Source organism: Cinclus cinclus, chromosome 4, assembly GCF_963662255.1.
Source record: "Cinclus cinclus chromosome 4, bCinCin1.1, whole genome shotgun sequence".
NCBI lineage: Eukaryota > Metazoa > Chordata > Aves > Passeriformes > Cinclidae > Cinclus > Cinclus cinclus.
The window spans coordinates 9,773,148-9,791,729 of NC_085049.1; the positions used below are offsets into that span (position 1 = coordinate 9,773,148).

The window sequence follows — 18,582 nt, forward strand, 5'->3', positions numbered from 1 at the left end:
CATTCTGCTAGCAACACATGCAGCTGTCAAATGCTAATGGAACTACTAATTTCTGCTCAACTACTTTGCTGGTCAGCAAATGTCTCAGCAATATTCCTTCTTGACTATCACTTTGGGCACCTTTCTTTACAATATGTTGGAATTTTGTGTAAAAGACTAACCTGAAAAATTTAAACTTCCGGTTTCCACTAGAATATTTTTAAAATAAGTGAACCATGCCTGTTAATATGCTTTTCTTTAGAAGTCTGTGGGATTTTCTTTGGTATTTAGCTCTTTCTGGGTCAGAATTTTGAATCCTGAAATACATTTCCTGTGGTTTTAATAGCTCTCCTAGAACACGGTTCAGATGGATTCAGTACAACTACGCTTCTGGAGTTGATTCTTGGGCTATTGACAATGTGGTCCTGGCTACAGGATGCCCCTGGATGTGTTCAGGGCACGGCATCTGTGATTCAGGTCATTGCATGTGAGTAGAAAACTGCTTAAGCTGCTTCATGGAAAGGATGTGTTTTATCCAGGCCAGGTGGATAATACCTTTTCTTCCCAATGTGTTGCTAGGTGTGACAGAGGCTTTGGAGGCCCATACTGTGTCCCTGTCCTTCCTCTGCCATCTGTCCTGAAGGATGATTTCAATGGTAACTTACATCCAGACCTTTGGCCTGAAGTCTACGGTGCTGAGAGAGGAAACCTGAACGGCGACACCATCAAGTCTGGAACAGCTCTCATTTTCAAAGGGGTCAGAGTTTACTTACATTGAAAAAAAAAAATGAATGAAAACCAGTAGAGTTAGAAGTAGAAAGTAATTTTTCTCTTGTTAGCCACATATGTTTATGTTGAAGTCTTTTGACTAGAATTTGACAATTTCATTTTTCATGTCTTTTCCTACCCTAAACATGCAATGTTTTCCACAAATGTTTTTTTTTGTTTGTTTGTTTGTTTGTTTGTTTTTAAATGAACAAATGGGTTTCCTCTCTTGGTTGCCTATTATTTTGTTTGCGGTATAACTCCTCTTTTACCACCAAAGGAAAAGAATGAAACTCTACAATGAGATTCTTGAAGTGAATTATTTGGAAATATGGTACACATTACAGTCATCTTGAAGTCTCCTGATTGGCTTTTTAGTATTTTGAATAATGCAAATTAGTCAGGGCTGTAGTCTGTGTAATCAATGTTTATGCAGGTTGCAAGTATTTTACTCAATTCTATAATTTTTATGTTTTCTAGTTCTTTAAAGACTTATTTTTGTTGATTGCAGATTTCAAAAGGCCAGGAAATATATTTTCTGAATTTTTCAGTTCTTAACAAAATGAATAATAGACTTTTGTTCACAAGAACACAACAAATTCTCAGCTCACACAAGTCTTCATTTGGCACTGTGAACTCAGGTGCCCCCCAAAAAAGAGAAGTTAAATAATGTTTGGTGTATAAATTAATTATTTGAAGTATTTATTTGCAAAAGCTTGACTCTAGTTCAACCGCTTTAGATGATTTAAATCCCAAATCACGAGATGTGAATTGTCTAAAATTTGCATTGCTTGTTCCTGCAGATTGTTCCCTTGGGGGAATGGGTCTGAGCAAGAGAGAAGCTCTGAGAGGTTTTGCCAGGTCTCAGAGGTTTGCCAGGTCTCTGCAGAACAGGGACTGGGTCTCTCCCCACGATCCACACAACAATGAGCTCATGTGTACAGCTGGACAGGGACTCAGGGGTCCCTATGAGATTTCCTGCCTGCCCCCTTTCCTTACAGGTCAACAGGTTGCCCCAGAAGAGGATATTTGTACAAAATACATTTTGAGGTACAGAAAATAACTCCTAGAGAGGACTCCCTGCCTGGAAATTAGGGTGCTTGGCAACTGTATAGTTTGCATAAAAAATGAGTGCAGTAGCTTGGACTCGGTGTCTAAATCAGTGCCTGCAGATCCAGTCACATCCCAGGGGTTTCAGAGCACGAACAGAACGAGCTGTAACTGTGCCTGTACCTGACCATGTAGTTGTGCCTCTGCCATATCTTGACTCACTTTACCAAGGGTGTCACTGTCCCCATTTTCTGCCTGGGAAAAGGTGTGGTACAGTGTGGTTCCCCTCTTGCTGCCACCAGCAGTCAGTAGCAGCCAACAACCACACAACAGTAAGCTGCAGAACATACTTAACAATGGGAACTGATATTCACATTTTATATTCTGCATTTGCAGGAAGGACTGAGAATGCTTGTGTCAAGAGATCTAGACTGCACTAATACAGTGTACATCCAGTTTTCATTTAAATTTATTGCCAAAGGTAAGATCACTGTTGATTTGCTATCACTTCTCCAACTTTATTAGTGCATAGTAGCAACACAGAAGAGGACACAGATTTATATTTTCAACTTCCATGTATGGTAGTTATCAACAGTTTATGGTAGATTACATGGGAGCTTGTTTGAAATTTTGCATCATCCCTACCTTGCTCCCAGCCTACATGGCTGTCTGTGCAGTTCCTAAGTAAAAAGTGGACTGTAGTATCATCAGAAATATTACAGCTATTAAAGTCTTTGGGCAGAAAAGCAACAAAAGAGCTCAAGATTTTGTAGAGATTTCCCACTATGTTGGGAAAAAAAATTTTTGTCCAATTTTTTTATGTCATAAAATGGTGCCTACAGTAAATGACTTAAGCGACTAAGTAAATGACAGTGTTTTTAATTTTCAAGCTTCAATCCACCACATTAAAACCTCTTACCATTTGACTGCCTAGTAGGTTTCTTAGAGATAACTGAAACTCCATAATTCTATTTAATTGATATGAAGAATAGTCAGACTTTGCAAGACAAGTTTTGCGTGTTGTTGTAAATAACTTGTGACAGTTCCCCCAGTACAAGGACTTGTAAGCCAGTGATTCAGTCTCACCCTGCTCCAAGGCCCTGCCATCCTTGGCTTTAAAAAATAATTATATCCAAGTCTGGAGTGACATGATGGAGAACCACTAAACTGCTTGAAGGTTTGAGTCACTCCCATGCAATTTCAGAAGTTTTCCCCAAATTTTCTGATAGAAGTGGCATTCCAGGCTGAACTCTTGAATGTTGAAGAACTCCTCTCACTCTGATATAAGGAAGATGACCATAGTTTCTGTGCTCTGGGAGTGGACCCTAACTGACTCAACATTTACCAAAAGCTTGAAAATCGTTTTGAACCCCCTCTTTCTTCCCAAATAAGTATCATAGCCAAATATATGTATGGACAAGTGAAAGTGTAGCTCTTTGTGAATTATTATTGATTTTCTTTAACAGGCATTTAATCATCTATATTAGTCTATTTGTTACTGGGCTTCACACTTTATCGAAAAGAGAGAAAACTGTAATAGCCAAAAACATAGTGTGCCTCAAAATGATAACATGCCAAATGTTTCATGCTTATAAGCGAAGTATTTGTGAAGACTTCTTTTACAAAATTATGCCTTGTTCATATTTCTTTATATGACCATTGAAAAAATATTAAAAAATAAAGTGAGTAAAAATACTGCTCTGAAGGCAGGAGTAGCCAAAGGCTCAAGCCTGGATTTTGACACTTGACCCACAAGGAGTAAGATCATGAAACTCCAGGAGTAATTGCTCCTTACTTAATCTGTATTACTTGTTAGCCTTACTGTTGGATCCAGGACTTAGTCCCAACAAGCTCCCTAATGTTGAATACAAATTGATGTAGCTGGGCATATCTCTCAGTTGTGAGTGTTAAAAGCAGTGTGTTGCTTACTGTTAATTGCCACAGATAAGCTGAAATCAGCTCCTGACTGCAAACAGCTCTTCCCTGCTCTGTTCCACAGCCAGTGGTTGAATACTTAGCCCTGGAGCAGGAGCACGTGCATCACACACTTTGGTTTCAGCAAATGTGGTTCATTTAGGAACAGAACAAGGGAAAAGCCTGAACAGTAACACCCAGTGAGTCAGGGATGAAGAAATGTCCCTTAGTCCTTTCCTTCTGCAGGTTCCTGACTGAATCTTTGGGATCATGCCATCACTGTGCCACACCATGAAGGGAGCAGTGTAAATTTGTCTGAGTGAGAGCTCAGTTCAGAGATACCATCACTTGGACACTGGTATTCCTGCACAGAAAGATAGGCACAGGTCAGATACAGGCTGGGGGCTGAGCTTGTGTATGGTAACCAGCATCAAGAATGGGTGCTGGGCTCAAATTAGCATGTGTTAATAACTAGGGCTGTAAAGAGCAGCTTTTGTTTTTCTACTCTTTAAAGCTCTAAGTAAAAAAAAAATAAGAGGAGCTGGTAGTTAGAAAATGCAAATTTTACTGTCAGTTCCACTGACTTTTAGGCCCAGCTTAAAGCACTGAATATTGCTTTGTCGTTGTTAAAACATGCTAATACGGATCCTCAGTGCTCTCCATCAATTGTTATTCCTAGGCATGAATATCCTCATCCCAGTGTCTGCAGGGAGAGCTATAGACTCATAAATTTATGAGGACAGGGACTCTGCCTTTATCTGTGGGTGCTACAGATGGTGATGATAATGTCTGGTTCCTGGACAAAACAAGCAAATAAGTACTGTACTACTGGAATATGTTGGTAGTAGAAGGAGCTGGTGTGCTCTAACCTAAAGAAGTATAGCACTGAGGTAGCTTCCCATATAAGTAATTAACTGTGATCATATGTATAATGAACAGTAATATAAATTTAGGCCCTATTTCATTTGCATTTTGCAGACAAACAAGCAAGGGAAAGCACAGAAAGACGTATGTGTACAATGTATAATAACATCTCAACAACTCAAGCTGTTGTTAAAGGAAGCCCATACTTTGTAGTGGATGTCAGAGCTACATAATTTCATTTATACTTGTTTGAATTTACTGGATTATAATGAACATAAATCCATGTCCTTTATGTTCCAGGAACCCCTGAGAGGTCTCATTCCATCCTGCTGCAATATTCTGTCAATGGTGGCATCACTTGGCACTTGATAGATGAGTTTTACTTCACCCAGACCACAGATGTCCTCTTTATCAATGTTCCTCTCCCCTATGCAGCCCAAAGCAATGCAACACGGTTCAGGCTCTGGCAACCTTACAACAATGGTAAGGAAAAGACAAACCCCTGGGAATCCAGGTCCATGCTTGCACAGCTCAGCATCTCTAAGAGAGTGATTTTTTAACTGAACAATTAGACTCTTACAACATGAGGGGTTTGTGTCTGAACTCCTTCAATTAGAATTACTGCAGGATTATGTTTACTGTTCTTATAAAGTGGTTGAATGCTTTAGAGTGAAGTACCATCACTTGATATCCCTGTGTGTTGTGTGCAGAGAAGCATCAGCTTTGGCCCTGGAGGGAGATCAAGCAACACCAATAAAGTTAACTTCACTCAGGTTCTTCTCATTATTTTTAATGGACATGATTCTCACTTACACTGAGCCCCATTAGGATGCTCCAATTATACAAAAGTGTCCCAAGTGTAAATGGGAACTGGGCCTACCTTACTCAGAATTAACTAGGCATTAAAAACCCATTTAGAAATAGTATGTAGTGAGTAGTTAATCTTTTGATTAAATTGTAAAGGACTGGAAAACCACAGGAGGAATGCAGCTCATTCCTCCCAATTACAGGAGATGTGCCAGCTGAAAGAAGTTCTCTGCTCTCAGTTACTCTGAGCACAGTTCCAAGCAGAAAATGATATACCAGCTCTAAAGAATTCCAGCAATCATTTACACATGGAGATTCAGCAACAGTTTATTCCATGTAGGCAAATTCCTAGCACACCCCTAACAAAACAAAAAAAGCAAATTCAAATCTGGTCCTGACAATCTTGTTTCAGTTCTTCCTTCAGATCTGCCCTACCTAAAACAATTATCTAAACTTTTCTCTGATGAACTCAAACACTTCTGGATAAATGAAAAAATGTTACACAGAAAATCTGTCAATTTAATCTTTCCTCTTCAGTTTGAGAATACCAATTTTTTGATGCATATGAATACATAATCCATTGGAGAGAAGGAGTTTCAGAGTTTCCTTCTCTATGGAAGAACTCCTCCCAGGCAAACACAAGCTGCTGAGTGCAAGGATGTAGAATGAAATTGCACTTTCAGGCTGCTTTTGATTCTGTAGCAACTGCTCATTTAGATGATTCTTAATTGAAGAAGACAATGACAGAATTTCAAGTTAAATGTCAATTAAATAGAAGACAACTGTTCAACACCCCTTGCTTTTCACTCTTTGTTTTGCTGTGACTTCTATAAGTTTTTTGGGAATAAATGTTAATTCCATAAAGTCAGGCTGCAAAGTAGTATGGGAACTATTTTAATGGAAAGTGAAAATAGTGATCCCACACTCGTAGCACTCTCTTCTTCACATAATCCATAAATAATGGCTGCTGTTCTGCTCTCTAATAATATTAGTATTAGGTCTTAATAGGAATATTTCCATTTTCTTTGTAGGTAAAAAAGAAGAAATCTGGATTATTGATGACTTCATCATAGACGGAAATAACCTAAAGAATCCAGTTATCCTTTTGGATACCTTTGACTTCGGTCCTAAAGAGGACAACTGGTTTTTCTATCCTGGTGGAAACATTGGGCTTTATTGCCCATATTCATCCAAAAGAGCTCCGTAAGATTCTCTCAGCAATACAATAGAAAGAAGTGACTTTGTAAAGTGAGTCTAAAGCACTTCTTTCCTTGATTTTCAGGGAAGAAGATTCAGCTATGGTATTTGTTTCAAATGAAGTTGGAGAGCACTCCATTACCACAAGGGACCTGAGTGTGAATGAAAATACTATCATCCAATTTGAGGTACTTGTCCTCAGAAAGTTATTTTGCCTTTTGCTTCATGTTCTTCTATATTCTGCTCTGGTGTATTTGCCCAGCTGTTCTGATTGCCAAATAGAGAAGCCTGTCTAATTTTCTCTCTAATTGACTTGACTTTACTCTCCCTCATATGAATGTATCATGATGCTTTTATTGCACAGATAAGGGAAATTTCTGCCTCAAAGTCTTCTACTTTCTTTCCTAAATTACTACCTTGTCCATGCCTACATACTTGCACTGACAGCATGCAAGTCCATGTCCTATGCATTGGGCAGTCACGACTGGCAGGCAAGAGGATGAGCAAAATATAATGAGGGTCCAAATTGCCACTTCACAGCCTGCTCTAGGTAAGAGTGCAGCATTTCTGCAAGCTGACCAGTGGAGAGCTACAGCTTCATCTCTGACAGTAGAAAATAATTTTTCTTAACTGCTGGCTTAACTGCATTGTTGTACTTGCTCAGAGAAACAAGCTTCTATTTTCCTTTTGCTTCTGCCCACATCACAGCCAATCTAGATGGAGCTGGTTTTTTACTATCGTGGCCTGAAGTCATCCCATTTTAGGGAGTTAAAGAAACTTCATGAATAAGGAGCATATTTTTGTGTTTCATACAGTCAGTGGGAACAGTTCATACAGTCAGTGGGACCCCAGTGACAACACAGAGCCTAGACTAAACTGCATTTCTGACTTATCCTAGAATCTAAACTGTGCATTGGCTGGGGCAGCTATTGATGGGAATAACCAGTTAGTATTTATTAGTTTAGAGAGGTCATTATATTGTCATTAAGAAACTAGAAGAGAATCTGGCACATAAATTGCCATGCCACAGTTACCAGGCTGCTTTTAACAATAGTGTGGGATGATATTGCATTAGTACGAGCTGCACAATAATCAGCAATTTATGCGAGTTTATAAAGATTACTAAAATGATACTAAGGGTTTTCCAAGAAAATTAGGTTTAGCTGTGTACTCATGCATTCTTCAATGTGTCATGCAACTAATTCATAAATTATTGAATGGAACCATTTTCTCTCTTAAAATATAGATTACAGCCTGTAGAACAAAAATGTTTGAGGTCACTTTAAGATATTCATAAGCCTTGATAGCATTAACTCATAAAATCTACATGTTTACTTCCATATGTGGTAAGAACATCATTTTCAGATCACGTTTTTGAGAACATTAGTGTAAATGAAGGAGTTATGCATAATGCAGTAGTTTCTCTCTGTGTCTCAAGATTCAAAACCTATATTGGGTCAAGCATCTCTCTAAGCTTCCAGTTGAGTAGACAACCCTTCTAGTCAAATGTAGGTTGATGGGACTCATGTGCACTGAAGAGTGATGAAGGAAATTCGATGTAGGACACACTTTCATCATTCATGCACAGTTCTAAGTATTACTGCATTTTAGAAACAAATAGATTTTCTTGACAGAACAGCATGCTACAAAGACACTTTTTTTGCTTCAAAGATATATAAAAATCTTAAAATGTCACATAGTTTTAATACAGGCTTTGTGTTTCATCAGCAGCTGGTTTTTATTTGTTGCATGATAAGTGCAGTACATCTTATTTTATATTACAGATTCTGTAAAGAACTAACTCTTGTATTCTTCTACAAAAGCAATTTGAAATTATCAGACGATCTAAATATCAGTGTAATAGGAAAGCAGACTAATTTACACTGATTATCTCAGATTCTGTATTAAACATTCTGTAATTTTTTCAACAGTAGAACTGGTGTTCATGTTCTGCCTTTTCTACTGTCCTTTATATCAGGAATCTTGTGAGCACACCCTGAGAAGTCTGACACTGCCAGACTAAGACATTGAATTTCAATCCAATGCAGCTATGATGCTCTAGGGCTTTGCCATTATACATGAACAAATAGGTAGTGCATGTGATAGCTGAACATATCGAGGTGATAAGTTGTTTTTTTTATTAATGTAACAGAAAAAAAGATCATAGTGCAGCTCAGCAATTAACAGCTCACCACTAACAAAAAGTTAATGGTTGCACTTTTTGTTTTAATTTTTCTGTTCTTAGTAATGCACATTTTCTTGATGCTGTGATTACTTCAGTACCTGCCAGAGGACTGCAAGGGCTGGTGCACTTACTCCAGCAATGTTAGCAGCTCTCCTTTGGGATTTGCCCAATTAACTTCAGAGTTTTCTCTCAATAGAAGCTGTTGGGAATTTCTTATCACATTCAGTTATCATAACCTGGACTGTGACATACTCATGGACAGGAGAGCAACGTGCAAGAGTTCCTGTTCATGTGCTTGTCCTGAGTGCATCATCCCTGTTGTTAAATGGGTTCCCAAATTACCATTTTCCTGGACTAAACAAATACCATACCAAATGGGGGGGGGCTGGATAAGGTGAAGAATGATTGGGAGTCCCACAATCTGCCCTGTGTCACCTTCTGTGTTCAATGCCTTGGCCCCCAGATCAATATTGGCTGCACCACTGACAGTTCCTCTGCTGACCCAGTGAAGTTGGAGTTCTCACGAGACCTGGGGGCCACCTGGCACCTGCTGCTCCCCTTGTGCTACAGCAGCAGCAGCCACCTCAGCTCCCTCTGCTCCACTGAGCATCACCCAAGTAGCACTTACTATGCAGGCACTACCCAGGGCTGGAGGAGGGAGGTCATTCACTTTGGAAAACTGCACCTCTGTGGGTAAGTGTCCAGCTTCTGTTCCTGCCCAGCTGCTTGTTGCTTTGCTTCTATTTCTCTTTTTCACCCAGCACAAGAGTGGTGCATAAGAATTGCAGCACTAGAGCAGACCAAATGACCAATTTTCCTCTGCTTTTTTGCCTTGAATGTTAGCTTCTGTTCAGATGATTCCCCAAATCATATTGTGCCTAATGCTGATGTAAAATAACCACAGGAAATTTCCTATTACCTATATATTTAAGTGGTGACAATTTAATAGAAGGGAGTTGCTTGGTGAAATTAATGCAAAACTGACTGCTCTTAGAGTGCTCTGAGAGTTCTTAACAGAACTGCACCAGCCTTTTGAATTCACTGATGATATTCTTGCATGAAATTTGAGCTTCATAAGAAAATGCAGTAAAATATGAGTTAGTGTAAGCTTGATTCCACTTCAGTATGAAGAAATGGTCTGATCTAAATAGAGTCTCAGTCAATCAGGTTGGATGATAACAGCATAGAAAAACAATATGTGCCAGCAGGCATAGTAATGTGTAACTTTTCAAAGTAAAAACACTACTGTTTACTTTTTCAGGAATAACTGTCATCTAGTATCAACTCACTTTATGTAAAAGATCACACCATTAATGATTAAACTGTAGCATGTATGAAAGAAAATGAGCTGTGCAACTATGAGACTTTATGGGTCTATGCAGCTATAAGACTGAGTATTTATGAAACTACTGCAGTCAGTGGGTCCTCCACTAAAAAAATGACCCCACATGTGCCTCTGAAAATATGAAAATACCTATATAAGAAAAAAGAATCAAGGTTGAAAAGACTGAATGTTTAATAATTTAAGGAAATGTTTAAATTTTAAACTTGAGTTTTGTGGTTTATGACAGTTAACATTTCAAGCATGGAATCGGTAACCTTCTCTTTCAGCAGCTCACTTGTACTTCCTGGTTTTGTGCAAAAGAATTGTTTACCCTTTAGCCCACCATCAGTGCATCCCTCCAAATAAAAATTTTGACTGTGTAGACTCCTAATTCATTTAAACCTTCCAAGATTTTGATTTAGTCTTCTGTTCCTGAGTGCTATCCTGTTTTTCTACCTTCCCTCCTATTCCTTCCCCAACACACCAGGGCAGGAGCCCATTGCTGACAGCCAGCCAAGCCCAGCAGTGCAGAGTAGTTTACATTTGGTGCATTAAATCCTTGAGCCACTGGGCTGAAGAAGGGTGAATTTCTCCACCAGAATCCACTGGAATAACAAGAAAAAAATCCAAACCTTTCTTTTTGTGTAATTCTAAAAAAATCTCCCAGCCTTTTCATCTCCCAAGTGTCGAGTGGTTGTATTTTAACTGAGGATGAAGGTATTTTAAGTTATTTCCACTACATATGTAATTTTAGAAATTAATATATATTCTCAACAGACAGCTGTAAGTAATAATAAGTATTCCAGTTATGTCCTGAAGGAAAGGTCCAGTGCCTGTTGAGCCAGAGAAGCAACCCCAAATAAGCAGTGGTTCACTCTGCTTCAGACACAAGTCGTGCTTCACCCTCGCCAGGAGCAGCCCTAGGAGGAGCTGACATATCTCAGGACAGAAAACTCAGCCTGTGGGGCAGAGCTGTACTCCCAAGAGGAGCTTACAACACCTCCAGCCTCACACTTGTGTCCTTCCCCTCAGGGCACACTGAAGTCAATGATTCTGACTTCCAGCAGAACTCTGGTTCTTGGGCATCTTTCTTGTGACATTTAGTAGTGACCACACCTATCAACGATTGGTTGTCACCTAAATCCCCTTATGAAAGTTTTTTTAGCAAATCAAGGGAAAAAAATTGTCAGCTACAATTTCCTATGGAATTGATTTGCCTGCTGAATTTAGATATCTTTAACAAGACACATTAAACACGCAAGGCAATTAAGTGCTTCTCCCTTCTCAATCTTCTGGTTTCCTTCCTCCCTTAAAACGTTTTCTCTACTGGGAATAAAATTAGTCTCTCAAGTATTTTCCTCATCTCAATTTGTTTTCACTCCTTCCCCAATTGGTTCCTTTTTATATGCAGCATTGAGGCACGCAGCACTTAGGAGATGAATTAAAAATGACAGGACAGCACCCAAAGGAGAATATAGTTTAAATTAACAACTTGCAATATCAGCCTGGTTTCAGATTAAGCTGCCTGAAAGCAAGCTGAATACCTGGTGACATGACAGATCGTGTTTTCTTTCTGGGAAATTGAGGGTGAGATCCTACCACTCCACCCCTACAGGTGGTGTCCCTGGGGGCACAATGGAAGCATGAAGTAGAATCTCACTCTCCAGGAGAGGGTGAAAGTGGTCAAGTCTGACCTACACACTGTACACCAAAGCAGAAGGGAATCCACCAGACCATGGCTATTCATCTTCCCCACAAATGATGGAGTTAAGAGTAGCTGGATTTTAAATATTGAAAATCATGCCTGTCATTCAGTTTTGGGATTACAGCTAATGAATGTTATTTTTATTTCTGTCAGTACTTTGGGTGAACATCAACATAAAGATGCATGAGGTACTGAAGGAATTAGATCTAGCAGTCAATTTCTAGAATTCATCAATTTATCAAGCCAATTCTAACAGAAAGAATAATATATATGTGTACGTAATGGTGTATGTATGGAATAAAAAAAAAAAGATGGAACTATTATTTAAAATAAATACACTTTATGTCATTTTCAGGCTGGCGAGGTTCAGGTGGTACCAAGGATTTTACCCTGCTGGATCCCAGCCTGTGACTTGGGCCATTGACAACGTGTACATTGGTCCCCAGTGTGAGGAGATGTGCAATGGGCACGGCAGCTGCATCAATGGCACCAAGTGCATCTGTGACCCTGGCTACTCGGGGCCAACCTGCAAAATCAGCACCAAGAACTCTGACTTCCTTAAGGATGACTTTGAAGGTATCTCCTTTGGGAGGGGGCGTCTGAATACTGCCCGTCCATCTTAGTGCAACCCAGGGTTCAAGGCATTAAACAGCAAAGACTTCCTCACCCCTGCATGCTTCTGGTCAGAATTCATGCCATGGGGATATTCCCATGAACCAAGTAGCTCAGATGCCATTTGCAAGTGCACTTGGTGAATGCCTGATGCACTGTTAATGCTGGAATACAAAAACTTCATTGAAACAGGACTTCCTGAAACTCTAAATGTAGAAAATAATTTTGGAAGCAAATTATGTTTTGCTGGTAGTTTGACTTCAGCACAGGCAGAGCATTTGCAAGTGAGGCAAACAGCAGAGGGCTTCAAGGTCATGTTTCTCACTACAAGGGAAATCTGACTTGCCCTACTACAGCAAACATGGTTTCAGAGCAGACCAAGTGTCTCAGCAGTGGGAAGCAGTGCTCAGCAGCCACAGCAGACCCAAGAGAGGGAAGGCAGGAGGGAACTGAAAGCCTCATGCATGCCTGGGCACACAGAGCATCCATGCACACAATTCTGAAAGCCCTTCAAGGCTTCCCCCACTAGCAAGCATGGCAAGAGGAGCATGTTTTCATAAAGCAGCACCTGTGAACCAAACTCATCCCTTCACAGGAGCTGCTGTTCATTTCCAATTTTGCTCACATGCTACCACAGGGAACGCAAAGTTTCTTTATAGACCTGAGTACTTTGTTGTTACCTTAAGATAAATGATGAAAGGTGGAAAACCTAGTGAATAACAGGAAACTAAGATCCCAGGTCTCATACTTCTGGGTTTATTTTGTGAATTTTGTTGTGATTTGTGTCAGCTTTCTAGAATACATGGCATTGGAAACACTGAATATTTCGCAGTCAGCATGTGATTTTTAATTTATCTCTCTTCCTCTGGAAGTAGCGCTCTTGCAGCAGGAGCACTTCAGAGTAAATCATAAACATGTATTCACTGTGTACTCAGGTCAGCTGGAGTCGGATAGATTCCTTCTTGTGAGTGGAGGAAAGCCATCAAGGAAATGTGGTATCATGTCTGGAGGAAACAACCTTTTCTTTAACGAAGAAGGTTTACGTATGCTGATGACCCGAGACCTGGATTTGTCACAAGCCAGGTAACACCCTTTCAAAAGTTCTTTCAGGATTTCACTGGGGAGATACCATACTGAAGAATAACACATATGTAATATTTCTCTAGTAAAAGCAAGCTGACGTATCCTGTGGTCCTCACACTAGCAAATGCTCCATTTTAACCACTGTCACCATGTTCAATTAAATTTTAATTGAACTTTATTTGCATTAACCATTTAAATGTTGCGCTTTTTTCCCCCCCTTAAATAAGAATTCCAGAAATTGATGCCACACCTTCAGTAGTTCATGAAAGTTTTTGTTTCCTAAATCCATAATATGAGAAATGTTCTACTTTTCTTACAGTCTGCTGTATTATGATCCATTGATGAAACAGGAGAATCTGCTGAAAGTATAAATCTTACATTTGTCATCTCATTATTCTTTCATTTCTGAAGCTTGTTTTTTTTCCTTATTGTGCACGTTTGTTTGCAGTAATTCACTGATAAATTCCCATCAAGCTGTCACCAGCTATTGAAAAGCAAATATTTTAGTGTAGTTACAGTTCATGTTGTATTTTTACAGCCTGCAGAGGAGACGTGTGATGAGTGAGACATGCTAAGCAAGGCACATTAAAAAAAATTTACACTAATATGAATTAAACTCCACACCAGATGTAAGCATGCTAACAAATAGGCTTTGCTTTCTAATTTATTCTGTATTTTAGCTGATATTCTCATATTATTACTTTGGAGTGACTGCATTTTCTCCAAGACTTTTTTTCACTGATCTCTTATAAACACTCTACTCCTCTCTGATGTTCTGTGGGAAACATTTTAACAGGCATTTTATCTACTTTTTACCTGTAAGCATTGGTATTGAAATTTTAAATACTGGTTTAATTGTGAAGACTCATGGTCAGTAAAAAGGCCTAATATCTAACCATTGTTGTTTTTAGATCAGCACTTAGCTAAACCACATTAATGTGTAATGTTAAGGACCCCTGTAATTTGTAAGACTCCTCACAGCAAACTTTTTTCAGAACTTGATAAAAACAAACCCCAATTCTCAGCACTAATTTGATTCCTAGACCACTCTGAAATTAAAAGATAGTTTAAAAAAACATACAAAAGATCTTGTAAATTGCTCCATAAGGCTAATTTCCTTATTGCTCATGTTCAAAGAATCATCATTTATCTCTTCTCCATGATGGTCTGTAGCTGTATTTGCAAATACTGACCTCAGGGTGTTATATGGAGATAAATTACTTCTGTCTTAGGAAAACAAAGCTGAGCATTCAAATTCTTGTATATATGATTATGAAAAATAACAGTTGTCTACAAATAACTGTATGTTCCCTTCTGAACAGCCAGGCACACTGCAGTGGTGTTGCTGGGAGCTGCTCTTTTGCAACCTAAAGTAATTGCAGTGGGATTTTCTACATTTCCAGACTGACTCTATCAAACACCTGCAAAGCACAACAGATCTTGCTGTGACACAGATGTGCCAAGTTCTGCACAGGACTTGGGGAGAGGTTTCAATTTATGCCAGACGTGATGAGAACAACTATTTTTTTGAGGGTGCTACACTCAGTAGTCACATTAAAACTTTGCCTTTCTTATGAGGAGGTCTCCTGAAGAGCACAGGCAAGCATCAGTGTCTGTCAGTGCTGCAAGACACACTCAGCACCTGGGGATTGACATCAAGTGCACTCTGCAGTCCACTGCCATCACATCTGTGCATTAAAGAATTTTTAACACAGGGGACAGTGTGTCACCATCATGGTGATTCTGGTAGCTGAAACTGCACCACATGAAATATCAGTAAGAAGAGAATATTTTAGGTATCACAGCTGATCAAATCCCTTTCAGTTCTGAATTGCTAGAACATCCACATATTTGAGTGTTACTAGATTGACAAAACGCTTTGCTTTTCCATTTCAAAATAGGCAGAGCCTTTGCAAAATATCTTTGGGATAAGAAGAGAAATAGTTTAAATTCTTTTTTTATCTGCTAGACATTGCTACCTATATTTGGGTGGGTTATTACTACATTAGTAAAATCTGAGATGCAAGAATATCAGTGCAAAGAAACCAGATGCAACAGAGACAAGGTCGCCTGGGTTTATTTCCTTTGAATTATGTGGTGAATGTTGGAGTAAATCTGAGGAGGCAGAAAGACTTGCCAGCAGTGAAGCAAATCCATTACATTTGATATGTTGATTCATGAGGGTACCCAGTGCTCCTTTACAGCACAAGCAATATGTCATGTCTGGGACATGGAGGTGGATATAATCTATAGCTAAAGCAGTTACATACAGAAGGAAGAGAAACTGTGAGTCGCTGTGAGGACTAGAATTAATTGACTTGTAGTTCTGGCATTTTATTGGAGCTTTGTCTGCCCAGCATCTCTGCAGCCTCCACTCCCAGCAGATCTAACCGCAGATCAAACCGGAACGAGATTTTTGATACAAAACTTCTTTTGCACCATTTCATTCAACTGTGAGCCAGGCAGCACTAATGCAATAATAATTAGAACAGATAAAACACTCTAAAGCTGTGCAAAAGCTGTGCAAACATGAACTAATACTTGTAATATCCCTGAAAGTCCAATAAGTAAATATCATTACAGCACGGTTCCCTCCACTCCAAGTGCACAGTGGAGCTATTTATGAGCCTCGGCTGACGGGAAGGATTTTGCAGTTTGATACAAGTCCATTGTGCAGCTTTGGAGAAGCCAATTAACTGGGGGATGAAAGCACTGGTGTCCCTGGGTGGCTTGGGCTGGCTTCAGGGAAGCCGGCACATTTAAACGGTGTAATTTAGACAAATTTCCCAGGCTGGCAAAATGGACAAAATGATCCCTGAAAGTGAAATGTGCTTTGTTCTCCTGTACAGATTTTCTCTGGTTTATGCCAATGGAAAACTGGGATGCTTATTTTGAATTTAAGCATTTCAGCAAATTTGTAGCAAATTATGATCTACTTAGAGCACAGTTGCTTTTCTGCCACTAAAATCTGTACTCATGGGATACAGGGATAAAATTTTCACCCAGGATTATGTTTCTAATACTTGCAGCACCATCTGCTATGCAGACAAAAGCTGAAAACATAAATGACCAGCTTTGTTCAGCCTCTTATGCCTGGCTAACTACCACACAGGCAAAATGAATTTTTGTCATACCACCTGTCTGTCTAGTTATATTCTAGAAGCTTTGGGAAAAGGAAATCATAAGATCTCCTAAAGATTACTCTTACAGCTAGAAAACACAGGGCTAGTCAACAGACAAACTCCAAGGGCGTAGAATGTTGTAGAAAATAAATCTTTGTGGTAAGTGGAAAGATTTTTCCTGTTAGATTTGTGCAGTTCTTCATGAGACTGGGATGTGGCAAGGGGGTGCCAGACCCCAGGAGCCAGCCTGTGCTGCTGCAATATTCTCTCAACGGGGGCCTCACGTGGAGCCTGCTCCAGGAGTTCCTCTTCAGTAACTCCAGCAACGTGGGACGATACATTGCTCTGGAAATTCCCTTGAAGGCACGTTCCAGCTCCACTCGGCTTCGCTGGTGGCAGCCATCGGACAGTGGGCATTTCTACAGTCCCTGGGTGATCGACCAGGTGAGATCCTTGTGGGCCTTTCTTCTTTTAACACAGCTCTAGGCTGGATTCAGTCTTAATGTTTTTGTTTTGTTGGTTTTTTTTTTTTTTTGGTTGGTTGGTTTTTTTGGCATGTATCATTTCACTGAGACAAGCAAAAATGCTTAGTAAAAAGATATTTAGAGCGCAATTACTGTTTGCTGCAGTCACGGTTTTACTGCACCATTTCCATGTGGGGCACTGATTGCCCGTTTTGAATCTAGGAAAGTTTTTTACATATGTGCAGAGCCCTGGGTTCACATTGCAGGAGGCCTTACCACACAAAAAATGCAGGTCTGATTTCAAACTTCAAAAATCTTAATTAAAAATGTATCCAAACATGTAATTGGCTTGGCTGATTGTAATAGAAAGACTATAGAAAGGAAAGAAAGAAAGGAAAGAAAGAAAGAAAGAAAGAAAGAAAGAAAGAAAGAAAGAAAGAAAGAAAGAAAGAAAGAAAGAAAGAAAGAAAGAAAGAAAGAAAGAAAGAAAGAAAGAAAGAAAGAAAGAAAGAAAAAAAGAAAGAAAGAAAGAAAGAAAGAAAGGAAGAAAGGAAGGAAGGAAGGAAGGAAGGAAGGAAGGAAGAAAGAAAGAAAGAAAGAAAGAAAGAAAGAAAGAAAGAAAGAAAGAAAGAAAGAAAGAAAGAAAGAAAGAAAGAAAAAGAAGACTATAGAAAAATAGAAATCTGTAGGAAAATAAAGTTTCATATTTGGGATTTTTTGCTATAAAGATTACTGTATTTCTTTGTATGACTTGGTACAAATCACAAATTATTTATCTCTAAAATGATTATGCTCTAAGTAGTGTCATTGGGTTGTCCAAGTACCATTTGCTTTAATATTTATTACTTTTTTTAAAAGAAGTTAGTTCAGATTGTTAGGAGAAACCTAACAATGTCGTGGTTGCAGTGTTGTGTTGTTGTGCCATTTTAATGTTGTGGTTACAAAATTTAACTTCCCATCCCTCCGTTTAGAAATTAAGAAGTACTCATTGTTTCAATATCCTCTTTGAATGTACTTATATTTGTTCAGAACAATCAGAAACTGAATTCAGAATAACAAATGAAAAAATAATTCTACCTTGCTTGCTGCTGAATAGTAAAATGATGATGTTTCATAGTCAATGAAAAAACAGAGGCTATTTCCCCACTTCTATCAGCAGACGTAATCTGATAGCAGTGCACCAGGTTATAGAAGAGCTGAACAATCGCTAGGAAAGTGCAGTCACTTTGTTTCTACTAACACTTTTTTTATGAGCAGTTTTACTTCACTGAGATTGGAGGTCACCTCCCTGAATTTTAGATTTGTACAGCTGAGCCAATATCTTTCCTTTACAGGAAAGAGATATTCCCCTTTCTCATAGCCTAAATTCTTTACTAAATAATTGTGTCCATTTTGGACCAGCAGAATAAATACACATAGTCTAGTACATCTCTTCCTCCCTCAGGTTGCTATGTCACTTGTACGTTTGTGAAAACTTCTAGACATTTTTCCTTTTCAATAACAATTTCTTT

At 39.1% G+C, this 18,582-nt stretch overlaps 1 protein-coding gene across 1 annotated transcript in view; it reads left to right on the forward strand.

The window, feature by feature from the left end:
• RELN (reelin) overlaps positions 1-18,582 on the forward strand; it is a 274,215-nt gene that overhangs the window by 225,154 nt on the left and 30,479 nt on the right. The window contains exons 35-44 of the mRNA XM_062490818.1: positions 326-466; positions 559-736; positions 2,191-2,275; positions 4,873-5,055; positions 6,411-6,582; positions 6,662-6,764; positions 9,225-9,454; positions 12,146-12,366; positions 13,338-13,485; positions 16,793-17,051. Coding sequence (XP_062346802.1) covers positions 326-466; positions 559-736; positions 2,191-2,275; positions 4,873-5,055; positions 6,411-6,582; positions 6,662-6,764; positions 9,225-9,454; positions 12,146-12,366; positions 13,338-13,485; positions 16,793-17,051 — 1,720 coding nt within the window. The remainder of the gene's footprint in view (positions 1-325; positions 467-558; positions 737-2,190; positions 2,276-4,872; positions 5,056-6,410; positions 6,583-6,661; positions 6,765-9,224; positions 9,455-12,145; positions 12,367-13,337; positions 13,486-16,792; positions 17,052-18,582) is intronic.